Source organism: Sinocyclocheilus grahami, unplaced genomic scaffold, assembly GCF_001515645.1.
Source record: "Sinocyclocheilus grahami isolate Dianchi unplaced genomic scaffold, SAMN03320097.WGS_v1.1 scaffold127.1, whole genome shotgun sequence".
NCBI classification, from domain to species: domain Eukaryota; kingdom Metazoa; phylum Chordata; class Actinopteri; order Cypriniformes; family Cyprinidae; genus Sinocyclocheilus; species Sinocyclocheilus grahami.
Window position 1 is genome coordinate 1,015,029 of NW_015505306.1, and position 15,125 is coordinate 1,030,153.

Below are 15,125 nucleotides of genomic sequence, written 5' to 3' on the forward strand. Positions count from 1 at the left end.
GTGTCCCCATTTACTCTGCTAGTGAGCGATGAGCGAAACTACAACGCTTGTAGTGACAGCTGATTAAAGAGACGAGCGCGTACTACTTTGTCGCGTCGCGTCGCGTCGCGTCGCTCAGTAGTAGCGGTAGATGGGTGTAGTGGGTGTGTTCATTCCCTGCATTCAGTGCGACGTTTCTCGCTAGCAGTTTAAGATGGCGACCGTGCATCTAAGGATCGGGGATCTGGTTTGGTAAGATAACTATTTTAACTTCTCACGATTTAATTTCACGTCGAGGCATTTTGTCGTGGCTGCAATCAAATGTTTTGTTAAAAATCTAGCATATAGGCCCAGTTTATGTGTCGTCATGCCAAACACTGAGTAGCAGTCTTGAGAGAGCTTAGCATACAAGCTAACGATTACTTATATGCTTTTTGAGAGAAAAAAAAGTGCTGTTAGTGTGTTTAACGCTAAAGGAAAGTTTCATCTTTGTTTTAGATCTGTAATTGTATAAACAATTAATGTAATACAAGCTTCAGTGCAGTTAGGGGGCAGTTTGCTGATGGGGTCGAAACGGGGTAACGTTACGCTATAAACTAGCGTTAGCTTGTTTCGAGGCACGAGATTAACGCTAATAAACGCTCAATCGTGTCACGTTTTATTTAAAATAGTAACTTATCGTCTCATTATATATTTCAGGGGTAAACTTGGACGCTATCCACCTTGGCCAGGAAAGGTAAGATCTTTTCATGTGTTAAACGATTGAGTTGAACGTCTGTTGTTTTTCTGAGGGCAGCTGTTGGCTTTTGCATATAGAGGTCAAAGTCACCGGCTGTGTTAAAAACCTAGTGAGCTAACTATCTAGAAAGCGTTTTTAGTCGATTTTAATCAAATCAAAGCAAGAATGCTTCAAATTAAACGTTCAAACATGTCCAGAAAGGCTTTCTGTTTACAGTTCTCTGAGATACAGCTACTTTATCAGCAGACTGTTTTGGATAATGTGTTGAGTTTTCATTTACTGATCCCTAACCATTGTGTTTTCAGGTCGTCAGTCCTCCGAAGGATCTGAAAAAGCCAAGAGGCAAAAAATGTTTCTTTGTCAAGTTTTTTGGAACTGAAGATCAGTGAGTACAGAGATGATCGTAGTCTTTTACCATCACTTCCTCTTGTTTGCAGAGGATTTGAGAGGTTAAACTAAGCAGATGTTGACTTTTGATATGCTTTGCCCTTTTAGCGCCTGGATAAAGGTAGAGCAGCTGAAGCCTTACCACCCCCACAAAGAGGAGATGATCAAGATAAACAAAGGCAAGCGCTTCCAACAGGCTGTTGATGCAGTTGAGGAGTACCTAAAGAAGGCCAAGGGGAAAGATCAGGTTAGTATATTCACAAATTTGTGGTCTTGTTTCCATCTTGGCTTTTCCGTGATCTGGTCATAAGCGGTCAGCTGAGGTGCATACTGTTTTCTAGCTGGTATTAAAGGGATACTCCACCCCAAAATGAAAATGTTGTCATTAATCACTTACCCCCATGTCGTTCCAAAACCGTAAAAGCTTTGTTCGTCTTCGGGAAAACAATTTAAGATATTTTGGATGAAAACCGGGAGGCTTGTGACTGTCCCATAGACTGCCAAGTAAAATACACTGTCAAGGTCCAGAAAAGTATGAAAAGCATCGTCAGAATAGTCCATCTGCCATCAGTGGTTCAACCATAACGTTATGAAGCAAGGAGAATACTTTTTGTACACGAAGAAAACAAAAATAACGACTTTATTCAACAATTACAAAAAGTATTATCGTCGCTTCATAACGTTACAGTTGAACCACTGATGGCAGATGGACTATTCTGACGATGCTTTTACTTGGCCGGTTTTCATCCAAAATATCTTAAATTGTGTTCCGAAGACGAACGAAGCTTTTATGGGTTTGGAACGACATGGGGGTAAGTGATTAATGACCAAATTTTCATTTTGGGGTGGAGTATCCCTTTAAATTGCTTTTTTTGTCTCCTGTGACCACTTCTGTTCAGATTTCCCCTTATTTTGGCAAACTGTACATCACTTTTGCGAGAGTGCCAAGTGCAGCACACAGTTGCTATCGACTGAAAGACCCTGTGTTATGCAGATTCCTAGCAATCAGGAAAGGAACTAAAAGAAAAGGATAAAGAAAGCAGCTGTGATTTTTCACCATAATTCATATGTTTTGGTACAACGGAGCAATGTCTGAATTGCTTGTTTTTAGGGATGCACCGAAATGAAAATTCTTGGCCGAAACCGAACAAAATGAAACACTGGGCCGAATACCGAACACGGTTTTTCAAGTTTTTACCCCATGTATTTTGCCAATTTTTTTTTTACCATTGCACAAATGAAATAGCCAAAATGCGCTTTTTTCTGTTTTGTCTTGCTTTTCAAAGAAAAAATCGATTACAAAACAACAATTTAAAAATATTTAACACTGAACATTTTTTTACATTCTAGCAGACATTATACCAACAAAGCACAATTTAACTTAAAATTAATAAGTTAGTAAAATAATATTTTTTTGGCCCCCTTCTTGAATCAGGCATGTATTTTTTTTACAATACAAATAAAAGCAGCCTTGCTGAGCAGAAGAGCCTTCTTTTAAAACATTAGAAAATATTAAAGATCCCAATTTGAACACTACAGTATGTGTGAATGTTATAATAAATGCATTAACAGAGCTGTAGAAATTATTATCATTATTGTCTTTTTATTTTATTTTACTGAACAACAGTAAAATTACAATACTAACATTTATGAATGTTGGTGGAGTTCTTGCTTTTTCTCAACTTTTATTTTGGCGGAAACGTGCAGGAAGACCTCGACGCTTCTTTTTGTTAACAACAGCAGATTTATAAATGAGTCTCTTTACGAATACGCCGCTCGTATCGCATTGTCACGTGCCTTGTAAAAAAAAAAAATCATAAAAATGTGACTGAGGAGTAACAATGTTTCAGCGCAGACTTTCCTCACGCTTTGGACTATGAACCCTGGTTAACAAGCAGATAGCACCGCGAGCTCTTGCAGCGCTGTCAGAATACATGCAATTCGTGGGTGTATTAGAAAACATAACGTTCTGCAGTTTATTTACTAATTGTTTAAGGCCATTTCGCGATTTCAATCATCATACAGTAACCAGCAACAATCACCCTGTCTTCTTCTCATCGAAGACATGTGATGCAGTACGAAACAGTCTCTCGCTGTCGGTGCTTGAAATGATTTTTGCGTCTTTCTCAGACAGTTTTAAATGCTTCCACACTGCTGACATGTTTGTTGCATTGCGCCTCTCACTCTACTCTGGTTGCTATTTGATCGCGTCCTTTCATTGTTCGGTAGTTTATTCTCTCTTTTCGCTTATTCGGTCGAACACCGAAAGAGCTTTTTTTTGCTATTTTTGGCCAAATAATTTCTGTTACCGAACATTTGGTGCATCCCTATTTAAATGTATGGGTCGGTAAGTTGTTTTTGAAAGAAGTCTCTTATGCTCACCAGCCTGCATTTATTTGATCAAAAATGCAGTAAAAATCATGTCTGTTTCCCATCATCCTTCAGAAATCAGTCTAATATGCTGATTAGTGCTCAAGAAACATTTCCTATTATTATGAATGTTGAAAACAGTTGTCCTGCTTAATATTTTAGTGGAAAACGTAATATATTTTTTTCAGGATTCTTTGATGAATAGAAAGCTCAAAAGAACAGGATTTGAAACAGAAATAGTTTGTAACATAATAAATGTCTTTACTGTCACATTTGATCAATTTAATGCATCCTTGCTGAATAAAATGATTCATTTATTTCAAAAAAATCGTACTGATTTTGAATGGCAGTGTGTATCTTCATAAAAAGGTTTCAGCTCCATTTCCTTCAAAGAGAAAATAGTGATGTAATGAGGTTGTTTATTGTATTAACATAGCTTTTAGCTGGCTAAGTTATTTCTAACTTGAAAACTATTCAGTGAAGCACTCAAACCAGTTATAAAAAACAAGCATGGTGTGTAGCTTTTAGGTGTATACATAGAAGTCATTTAGGGACAAAAGTCTTTTTTAGCTATTTTTTTATTGCATACATTTTGTGAGAATCGTGGCCCTAATGCTTCTATTCACTGTCATCAGCAACTTTTTATAACTGGATAACTTCTTAGTACTTTGCACTATATGCATGCCCTATTGTGTACATGTAAAAACCAAAGTACACTTTGGGCTTCAGTTATTGAACTTAGCTTTGTGCACTGAGTGATATTACGACAGCATTTTGGATGTAGGCTTAGATATTCGTCAGCGAATTGTGAGGTTACACTAGATGAGCAAGATCTGACCTTTCTCAATTTGATGAGGTCTTCATCACCTCGACATATAAATTAGACATTTTAAACGCCACTGCTTATCAGGAAAAGCTGTTAATATTTGGTTGAGCGAAGTCCACAATCTTGCAAGAAAGAATTCGTTTAGAAAAGGGATCGTTCACCCAAAAATGAACATTCTGTCATCATTTACTCACCCTCATGTAGTTCTGAAACCTATGATTTGACCTTTTCTCTGGAACATAAAAGATATTTTAAAGAACAGTGGTTTCTCAAAATATCTTTTATTGTCCACAAAGAAAGAAAGTCATACAGGTTTGGAATGACATGAGGGTGAGTAAAAGATGACAGAATAATAATTGGTGAACTATCCCTTTAAGATGATAAATGCCAAAAACATAGACACATAAATGGAAACTAAGGATTTGAGGTGGATCTAATTGTACAAGAGAAAGATCAGTTAAAGAACGAGAGGCTTTCAGGCAGGTGAAGTTACTGAGAGCCTGACTGCAGCCTCGGGAGGAGAAGGAGGGCAGCGCAGGGAGGGGAAATGGAGATGGATTTCCCGTAAATCAGCTCTATCCAATCAGAGCGCAGCCACTCTCAACATGGCAGAGCGCCAGCAGGATCAATCGTTAGAGGTGTAGCTGACTAAAAGAGAGAGAGGAGGGACCGGCTGTGATAGTGTTAGTACACAAGTGTTTGGATCATATCATACGAGATCTCGCATGCTTTGCTCTATGCATTTGAAGCTGCATTTAAAAAGCGGTACGTTTTCTTCTCTCTCTTTTGCTTTTTCTTGTGAGCCTGATTAAAATGGGCGAGTTTTGCTAATGAATGCAGATGGCTGTACTGTAATGGAAAGGACAGTAAGCACTGCCGGTCTCATGATGTCAGTCTCTGCTGGGGTCTCATGTGATCATGCGGTGTGAAACTGCTCTCAGTGTGAGGAACTACAGGCTGCTCGACTGCAGGACTTTCTTGCAACATTTTTCCATTGCTCATGTATGGAGTGCTGTCAGATGGATTTTTATCTTCCCACAGTGCTGTGAGTGCTCTCTGAAGTCATTTTGATGATGTAACAGCTTCTCCTTTAGCTATTAAAATGGAGGATTTGGCTCCTTGCAGCCAATAAGCCTTTGGCAGCGTCTACACGGATGACGTTGGTTTTAGATGGAGGCCTGTTTTCTCTTAGTGTAGAGGTATAAGAGAGAGAGAGGGAAAGGGAGAGTGTGGGACAGATTAACTGGGGTCATATAAAGGCTCACTGATGCAACATGATGTCATCGTCCATCATGATGTTTCAATGTAGACATCGTCCGATGCCAATTTGGTAGACATCGCCCAACCCTAGTGGCTATACAGTTGCTAAGGTGATCTGAGTGGCACAGTTTTAAGGCATCATTCATGTTCAAAGAGGCAAGATGTAGACCAAAGTTTAATACTTTGCAATACAGGCTGTTGATGCAGTTGAGGAGTACCTAAAGAAGGCCAAGGGGAAAGATCAGGGTAGGATATTCACAAATTTGTGGTCTTGTTTCCATCTTGGCTTTTCCGTGATCTGGTCATAAGCGGTCAGCTGAGGTGCATACTGTTTTCTAGCTGGTATTAAAGGGATACTCCACCCCAAAATGAAAATGTTGTCATTAATCACTTACCCCCATGTCGTTCCAAAACCGTAAAAGCTTTGTTCGTCTTCGGGAAAACAATTTAAGATATTTTGGATGAAAACCGGGAGGCTTGTGACTGTCCCATAGACTGCCAAGTAAAATACACTGTCAAGGTCCAGAAAAGTATGAAAAGCATCGTCAGAATAGTCCATCTGCCATCAGTGGTTCAACCATAACGTTATGAAGCAAGGAGAATACTTTTTGTACACGAAGAAAACAAAAATAACGACTTTATTCAACAATTACAAAAAGTATTATCGTCGCTTCATAACGTTACAGTTGAACCACTGATGGCAGATGGACTATTCTGACGATGCTTTTACTTGGCCGGTTTTCATCCAAAATATCTTAAATTGTGTTCCGAAGACGAACGAAGCTTTTACGGGTTTGGAACGACATGGGGGTAAGTGATTAATGACCAAATTTTCATTTTGGGGTGGAGTATCCCTTTAAATTGCTTTTTTTGTCTCCTGTGACCACTTCTGTTCAGATTTCCCCTTATTTTGGCAAACTGTACATCACTTTTGCGAGAGTGCCAAGTGCAGCACACAGTTGCTATCGACTGAAAGACCCTGTGTTATGCAGATTCCTAGCAATCAGGAAAGGAACTAAAAGAAAAGGATAAAGAAAGCAGCTGTGATTTTTCACCATAATTCATATGTTTTGGTACAACGGAGCAATGTCTGAATTGCTTGTTTTTAGGGATGCACCGAAATGAAAATTCTTGGCCGAAACCGAACAAAATGAAACACTGGGCCGAATACCGAACACGGTTTTTCAAGTTTTTACCCCATGTATTTTGCCAATTTTTTTTTTACCATTGCACAAATGAAATAGCCAAAATGCGCTTTTTTCTGTTTTGTCTTGCTTTTCAAAGAAAAAATCGATTACAAAACAACAATTTAAAAATATTTAACACTGAACATTTTTTTACATTCTAGCAGACATTATACCAACAAAGCACAATTTAACTTAAAATTAATAAGTTAGTAAAATAATATTTTTTTGGCCCCCTTCTTGAATCAGGCATGTATTTTTTTTTACAATACAAATAAAAGCAGCCTTGCTGAGCAGAAGAGCCTTCTTTTAAAACATTAGAAAATATTAAAGATCCCAATTTGAACACTACAGTATGTGTGAATGTTATAATAAATGCATTAACAGAGCTGTAGAAATTATTATCATTATTGTCTTTTTATTTTATTTTACTGAACAACAGTAAAATTACAATACTAACATTTATGAATGTTGGTGGAGTTCTTGCTTTTTCTCAACTTTTATTTTGGCGGAAACGTGCAGGAAGACCTCGACGCTTCTTTTTGTTAACAACAGCAGATTTATAAATGAGTCTCTTTACGAATACGCCGCTCGTATCGCATTGTCACGTGCCTTGTAAAAAAAAAAAATCATAAAAATGTGACTGAGGAGTAACAATGTTTCAGCGCAGACTTTCCTCACGCTTTGGACTATGAACCCTGGTTAACAAGCAGATAGCACCGCGAGCTCTTGCAGCGCTGTCAGAATACATGCAATTCGTGGGTGTATTAGAAAACATAACGTTCTGCAGTTTATTTACTAATTGTTTAAGGCCATTTCGCGATTTCAATCATCATACAGTAACCAGCAACAATCACCCCGTCTTCTCATCGAAGACATGTGATGCAGTACGAAACAGTCTCTCGCTGTCGGTGCTTGAAATGATTTTTGCGTCTTTCTCAGACAGTTTTAAATGCTTCCACACTGCTGACATGTTTGTTGCATTGCGCCTCTCACTCTACTCTGGTTGCTATTTGATCACGTCACTTCATTGTTCGGTAAAGTTTATTCTTTCTTTTCGCTTATTTGGTTACCGAACATTCTGTGCATCCCTACTTGTTTTGGTGCACCTTCTCACAACACATCCCACAATGATTAAGTATTAGGTCAGTAGGCGATATTTTGTGGCTGTTCATTCACATGAACGTCTACACTACAAAAGCAGTCCGCTTCATGTTATGTTTCCTCATGTTGTTTAAACTTTGTTTTACAGACACACTCTGATGACAAAAGCAAGTCAGATAAAGGGCGTAAAGCAGCTAAACCAATGAAGATCATTGAAGAAGATGATGAAGATGCCTTCAAGGGTGGCTCGTCAGACAAGGTTGGAAGATAATGCTTCACCATTAAATGGCATTGTGGAGGGGAAGGGTTAGGTCATAACCCAACACATTTTTTGTCAGCTTCATCAAAGTCCTTTGCTAAGGCCATTTGCTGTTGCACCTGTTGTGGAGTCGGGTTACAATTGTATGTTTTAGAGGTGGATTTGTCAAGCGGGACCCACCCGTTCAGTGAGACTGATGTCATCTTTTGCAGTGTGACCAGTGTATCCGCCTGGCCATATTTTGACTGGGTCAAGATGCAGTTATTTTAGGGCTTTGTTTCATGAGATAAAGCCATTCTGTACACATGGTGAATGTGTCTCTCTTTCCCTTAAGGAACAGACTGATTCTGACCCAGAGCCATCCTCTGTACGACGGCTGGTCGCTGGAACAGTATCAGGATTCAAATGGGAGAGCAGTGTAGGTTACATTCACAGTTTGTTTCTGCCCTTTTATGGGATCTGCACATATGCCCTTTTTAAGTTACCAGTAAGATGTACCCACATGCTGATTTTGGTGCAGTTACAGCTGTGTCTTTTCATAGCAGCTGCACAGCTGGTGTGAAAACGCCTCATTTTCAAAATGCATGTCATTATGTCCTTCACTATATAGTTGCACCTTTCACTATGTCGCTGTAATTAGCTGCAGATTAAACAACTGTCAGGTCAGTAAGTCTCTTTTGAGAATAGTTTCCAATTTAACTCTCTTCCATTATAGCCAGTAAAGGATGACCCACATTTTCATCACTTTCTGCTCAGCCAGTCTGAGAAGGTAAGGAGACTTTTTGCTGGGATGCTGATTGATTTTCCTAGTTAGTGCAACCTTACCCCTATCTCTTGCACATTGCTCACAATGGCTGCTCTAATAATTTCTGAATACCTTTCTCCCCCAAACTGCTTCTGGCAATGCTAGTCGGCTGAATCTGCAGCATGGCAGTTGTACTGAATTTTTTACCTAACAGAACAGACGGCGTTAAGCTTATTGGTTAATCCTCTTGAGATTGTGAGCTGATATTTACTCAACTTTACTGTTTAAAAACTATTTTTGGCTATGGTTTTGTACAAGGTCTTTGTCTCAGTTGTGGTCAGGGTCCAAAATGAACACTTCTTATTTTAATCCAGAACTCCACATGGCTAATTATTTACACTACCATTTAAAAGTTTGGGATCAATAAGATTTATTGTTTGAAAGAAAGTAATACTTTTATTCATCGATGACGCATTAAATTAATCAGAACTGGCAGACATTTATAGTGTTACAAAAGATTTCTATTCCAAATAAATGCTTTTCTTTTGAGCTTTTTTTTCCCAACAAAGAATCCTTGAAAAAAGTAAGGTGGTTATTAAATATTAAGCAGCACAACTATTTTCAACATTATTAATAATAAAAAAATGTGTCCTGAGCAGCAAATCAGCATATTAGAATGATTTCTGAAGAATAATTTGACACGGAAGACTGGGGTAATGACTGCTGAAAATTCAGCTTTGCCATCACCAGAATAAATTAAATTTTAAAATATATTAGAATACACAGTATTACTGTTACTGTATTTTTGCACAGATAAATGCAGCCTTGGTGGGTATAGGAGATGTACAAAAACTTCAACAACAACAAAAAAAATTGTTACTGACCCCAAACTTTTGAGAGGTAGTGTTCACAATATTTCTGCAACCATTTTATTGAGTTATTTTCAAGCTTGTGCTCAAAAAGTGGGGTGATAGTTAACAGACCACTGAAACAATACTGTCAAAAAAAGAAAATCTTTTTTTTTATGCCACAGCAGTTGTAAGCTACAAATTATGGTCAAAAATAAAATTAAATATAAAAATATTTAAAATAAATAAGCAGTAAAAAAATATTTATGGCCATAGGTGTGGCAAAAAGTTAATTTTGGACTCTAGCTATGGTTGCACAGTTTGTTAGCGTGTCTGAATAATTGATTGAATTGATGGAAAAAATGTATTGGAAAAGATTGTTTTCAGCCAGCAAAGACGCCCAGCCAAGATACTCTTGTGCTTCTGTTCATGTGCCAGTTATACCAGCAAACTGTTTAAATGACTCTTCCTTTCCTCTTGGCACTTCCTCTTCAGGAGAACATTTCCTTCTTGCTTGTCCTTTTGCCCTTTTGCTTTCAGGCGCCACAGTCAGAAACGAATCGATCTTAAAATTATATCTCCAAAAACGGAGACACTGAGATCTTAATTGCCTGAGGCTTTTCTCAAAAATGTTCATTTAGGCTGCGTCAGCCGTTTTCTTGCCCTGTATAAGTTTCAGTTAAACTGAAACGGAGCATGTGGCTGAGCATGATAACTTGATTTTCAGTTCCTAACACTGGCTTCGCTCCTGGCTCTCACATCAGATATGGCAGAAAGAGCTGTGTGACATAACAGCAGAGGATAATATAAGTGCAATCCTTACTGGAAGCCGACAGAGCCATGAATAACGTGCACTTAAGATCATTTGTGACTGTTGGGCCAAAAGGTTTCCACCTGGTTTTCCTCCCTTGGCTCTGGACTTGGTGTTTTCTCCTTGATGTGTATCTAGGATACTTTGAGTGCAAGACTATTTGCTATTTCTAGACAATCTGAAATGAATCTGTTGAATTGTCTTTGATTGACTTTTCTTTTCCCTTTTCTTTACAGCCAGCTTCATCAATGGAGCCCATCACCAAACGCTTAAAGATAATCGAGGAGGTGAGTGCTGTCTAGGATTTCATAGCGTGTGGTTTCTTCATTTACCTGCCAATTAGCCAGCTAGCATTGCTTGGTAATTTTAATAATTGTGTATTGTCTTCTTGAAAAGGACACAGGATCAACGTCTATTCAAGCAGCAGACAGCACAGCCATCAACGGCAGTATCACACCTACAGACAAAAGGTAATAAGAAAGGATCCTGTTTCTAGTGGTCAGAAAAAGTGGGGGTCCAAATGTCTGAGACCACACTGAAATTCTGAGATTTGGGATCTCACTGTTTTAGGTCACTGATGAACAATGCTCACTAAAAAATATATATTATTAATATTATTATCAGTGTTATTATAGTCTTATTTGTCTGCTGTTATAATAATTATTAATATTTGAATGGCCTTTTTTAATATTTTCAGTTTTTCATAGTAATTTTGTGTGATTTTGTTAGTTTTATTTTATATTTAGCTTTATTTTTATTTCAGTTTTAGTAATTTCAGTACTTGAATTTAAAGTTGTTGTTTTTTTGTTGTTGCTGTTATTTTTTTATTTAAATTGTCTGCATTTGAATTCGTACAGTTCATCCTGTTCTGCAGATGCCACAGTGTTCTGCTGACCTGTGTTTTTGTTTTGCATGCAAAAACAAGTGCACTTCACTACCAGTGTAGTCTGATTCACAAACACTCTTGTGAGCTGATTCTTTATTAGTGAATCAAAAAATATTCTGCGACCCAGTGTTTGTTAAACCATTCTCTTAAATCAGTATGCTGATAATACCTGTAATGTTTGTAATATAATTTATTTTTTTTCACAACAGGATAGGATTCCTTGGACTAGGACTAATGGGAAGTGGTGTGGTTTCTAATTTGTTGAAGATGGGGCATGTTGTGACCGTCTGGAATCGCACGGCAGAAAAGGTACAATCAAAGGGTTTAAATATGCTTGCTTCTGACGTTACACTAAGTGTGTGAATGATTTTTCAACTTTTTTTTTTTTTTCATTCTGCAGTGTGATTTGTTCATCCAAGAAGGTGCCAGATTAGGACGAACACCTGCAGAAGTTGTGTCCATGTGCGATATCACATTTTCCTGTGTATCAGACCCAAAAGCTGCCAGAGATGTAGGTCAATGTTTTGTAAATGGCTCTTTGTTTTCAATCTGTCAAGCTGCTCTGTCTTTGGTTTACATGTACAGTATTATTTCTGTTCAGCTTGTGTTAGGTCCTAGTGGAGTCCTACAGGGAATCAGACCAGGCAAATGTTACGTGGAGATGTCAACTGTTGACCCAGAAACCATCACTGAGCTCGCACAGGTAACAACATCATCCAGACGGGTGTTTCGTGACATTACCTGAGAAAGTCCGTAACTAATGCCGAGTTCACACTGCACGATTTTCAAAGACGTCGCATCACTGATGGTTTCACACTGAACGACTATCTGGGGTAGCATTCAGTTGTTGCTGTGGTCACACTGCACGATGGAACGACGACAGGAGGTTATACACCGCATGACTTTACAATAGGAAGAATTGCCGACAGCTCTGTCTGGTGCAGGGTTGCCAGGTTTTCGCTACAAAACCCGCCCAATTACTACTCAAAACTAGCCTGAAAATAGCCCAATTGCTTTCGAGGGGGTCCCCCAGTAAAAATCGCGTTCAGGGGGGTAAAATACAAATTTTTTTGGAGGGGTTTTCCTGGTACAATTCACATTCCAGGGCCTAAATATCACGTTATTGGGGTCGCTTCAACCTGCTGACATAAAAAAAACAACCGGCGGCAATCGTGGATTTGGCAACACTGGTCCGCAAACTACATTTCATATAACTCCTCCCCGAACTTCCCGCTGCCCTGTATCTTGGTCTCTCATTGGTTGTAGGTCATCGCCGATGTGTTTTTCAGTCAGAACTCATTTCACACAGTGTGATTGTGAATCGCCGACAGCTCCAGATATTTAGCATGCCCAATATTTCACGGGCGTCTGCAACGATTCCCTCAGATCGTGTCTTTGATAATTCACACTGCGTGATTGTCACTCGCGTGAACGAGCACCGATTTGCTTCCGATTTCGGGCATTTGTCTGCGATTTCGCAAAACCTGTCAGTGAGTGAAAAATCGGGCTAAAATCGTGCATTGTGAACTCTGCATGAGGTTCATTTGAATCTGTAGGTCATCACATCCAGAGGCGGCAGATTCCTAGAAGCTCCGGTTTCGGGCAGCCAGCAGCTTTCCAATGACGGTATGCTGGTCATTGTTGCTGCAGGAGACCGCAGTGTTTATGAAGACTGTAGCAGCTGCTTCCAGGCAATGGGGAAGACGTCTTTCTTCATAGGTACTACATCATTTCAGTCGTGCTGTGTGGCTGTATATGAGGCTGATGTTGCATGTTTCCACATGATATTAACTTTGTCTTTTCTATCGAAGCAGGGGAAGCAGGAAATGCTGCACGAATGATGCTGATCCTTAACATGGTTCAAGGCAGTTTCATGGCAACCATCGCAGAGGGATTGACCTTGGCGCAGGCCACGGGACAGTCACAACAAACATTCTTGGATATTCTTTGCCAAGGACAAATGGCAAGCACGTTTGTGGACCAGAAATGCCAGAGTAGGCTTACTTGTTATTTTTTTACAATTCTGATTAGAAGCCTCTCTGTATAATAGTCGTTTATAATAGCAGTTGTCATAGTTACTATGTTTTATGTGTTGGTAGATTTGAGTTTACCTTTGAATCTTCCTGCCAATTAACCATTTTCTGTAACATGGTGCTGCTTGGAGATCGTAGTCTTTGGTCTTAATGTGAAACGGTGTCCACCCAAAAGCCAATGTAGTCATTTATTGCACAAATTTAATTACAGAAATTTTGTAAAACATAAATGGAAACTGGTGACTATTAGAATCAAGAGGCAACATAGTATGACAGTTTAACTTTTTTGGAAATATTAAAATGATACTACAATTGAGCTTATTTATTTAACATTTGACCTGTTTCTTCTCAGATATCTTGCAGGGCAACTTCAAACCTGATTACTACCTGAAACATATTCAGAAAGATCTGAGATTAGCTATTTCAATGGGAGATTCGGTTAATCATCCAACACCAATGGCGGCTGCTGCAAATGAGGTAAGACAGCATTAGTATTCGGTAGCTGAATGGATTATAATATGGCCACAATTGATGCTTCATTGAGTTTTGGTAGATTGACCATGTAAGCTAACTAATGTATATATTTTTAGATTCTGTAATGCAATTTGATAGTAATCTAAATTTAACCAAAGAACTGAATTAAACTGTAATATGCATATTTAATTGAAGTATATGGATATTTAATAGTCATTTCCCCTATTTTTACATTTAGATTACTTTTACCAGAATATAATACTCAAAGTTAATCTTTAAAAACACTAATTTAATAAAGCGGTTAAATGTAATCTTTAGCAAATCTCAAAATGAATATCCATTTTTCGTTATACATAATATTGTGATGCCTAAATTCATTTGTAGCATTTAAAACTAAATTTTAGTTTTAGTGTTTTAATTTTTTTTGGCAATAGAATTTAGTATAGATAATATAGAATTTAGTATCTATAGTATAAAATGTATATTTCAGGGGGGTTTTTATCGGTTATTGGCCATAAAAGGACAATTGTTATCAGCTTAAATGTCATTAAACGTTAATTGTTTTTTCTAAGACTAAATGTAATTTCGGCTTATGCTTCCATTTGAAGTAATGCATTATTTCATACTTCTGCAGGTATACAAGAGGGCAAAAGCATTGGACCAGTCGGACAATGACATGTCTGCAGTCTACAGAGCTTATATTCACTAATACGTCCTGGACCACAAACCTCACCTACTTTGTTCCTCTCCCTCTGTCTTTCTCTCCTCTGCTGATGAATTTTGTTGGGCACCAGTGATGTTTTCCCATGTGTAATGGGATCTATTTAGCAGCCTAATCTAAGCATTGCACTGACTGTAATATTGCTGCACGTATGCTCAGTGGGAGGTTATTAAACTCCCTGCAAATGATTATCTTATGATTGAACGTGCAGTGTATTATATCATCATTTCGTTAAGGCTACTGCATACGATGCAGTGTTGTTTGAAGATCCTATGGTTTTTATTTATCATTCATATCTTTACAAATGAATTCCCACATTGTAATTTTCAAAGTTTAAAAATCTGTAAAGTATGAACTTTTGATCACAAACAGGCTTGAGGAGCACGACGAATTAAAAAGCCAATGCATTGCCTTAATACCCATATAAGATAGACAGTATTTATTTTGTCTCTAAAGATTACCATCATGTCAGGTGCAATTTGGCCATACATTTTTTTTA

The 15,125-nt window shown here is 38.2% G+C and overlaps 1 protein-coding gene across 5 annotated transcripts; it reads left to right on the plus strand.

Moving 5' to 3' along the window:
* Positions 1 to 140: 140 nt before the first annotated feature.
* Positions 141 to 15,119, plus strand: LOC107590383 (putative oxidoreductase GLYR1). Of its 5 annotated transcripts, XM_016279103.1 has the most exons (17): positions 141 to 231; positions 679 to 715; positions 1,024 to 1,103; positions 1,214 to 1,301; positions 5,756 to 5,806; positions 7,998 to 8,108; positions 8,443 to 8,526; positions 8,824 to 8,877; positions 10,749 to 10,799; positions 10,909 to 10,982; positions 11,608 to 11,707; positions 11,799 to 11,909; positions 12,000 to 12,101; positions 12,955 to 13,117; positions 13,210 to 13,392; positions 13,784 to 13,908; positions 14,540 to 15,119. In XM_016279103.1, exons 1-17 carry the CDS (start codon positions 194 to 196, stop codon positions 14,612 to 14,614), a joined length of 1,527 nt encoding a protein of 508 aa, XP_016134589.1. In that variant the 5' UTR covers positions 141 to 193; the 3' UTR covers positions 14,615 to 15,119. The 5 variants fall into 5 exon arrangements, with proteins under 5 accessions (XP_016134589.1, XP_016134588.1, XP_016134590.1 ...); XM_016279102.1 differs by lacking the exon at positions 5,756 to 5,806 and having other exon boundaries at positions 1,214 to 1,352; XM_016279104.1 differs by lacking the exon at positions 5,756 to 5,806 and having other exon boundaries at positions 1,214 to 1,352; positions 13,213 to 13,392.
* Positions 15,120 to 15,125: the final 6 nt, after the last annotated feature.

What these genes read in the sequence shown, in the direction of transcription:
- LOC107590383 (XM_016279102.1), top strand. Translation starts at nt 194, where the DNA reads ATGGCGACCGTGCATCTAAGGATCGGGGATCTGGTTTG. An exon ending in GCTTAAAGATAATCGAGGAG is followed by an intron (nt 10,800 to 10,908) that starts GTGAGTGCTGTC and finishes CTTCTTGAAAAG; the next exon opens with GACACAGGATCAACGTCTAT. An exon ending in ACCCAAAAGCTGCCAGAGAT is followed by an intron (nt 11,910 to 11,999) that starts GTAGGTCAATGT and finishes ATTTCTGTTCAG; the next exon opens with CTTGTGTTAGGTCCTAGTGG.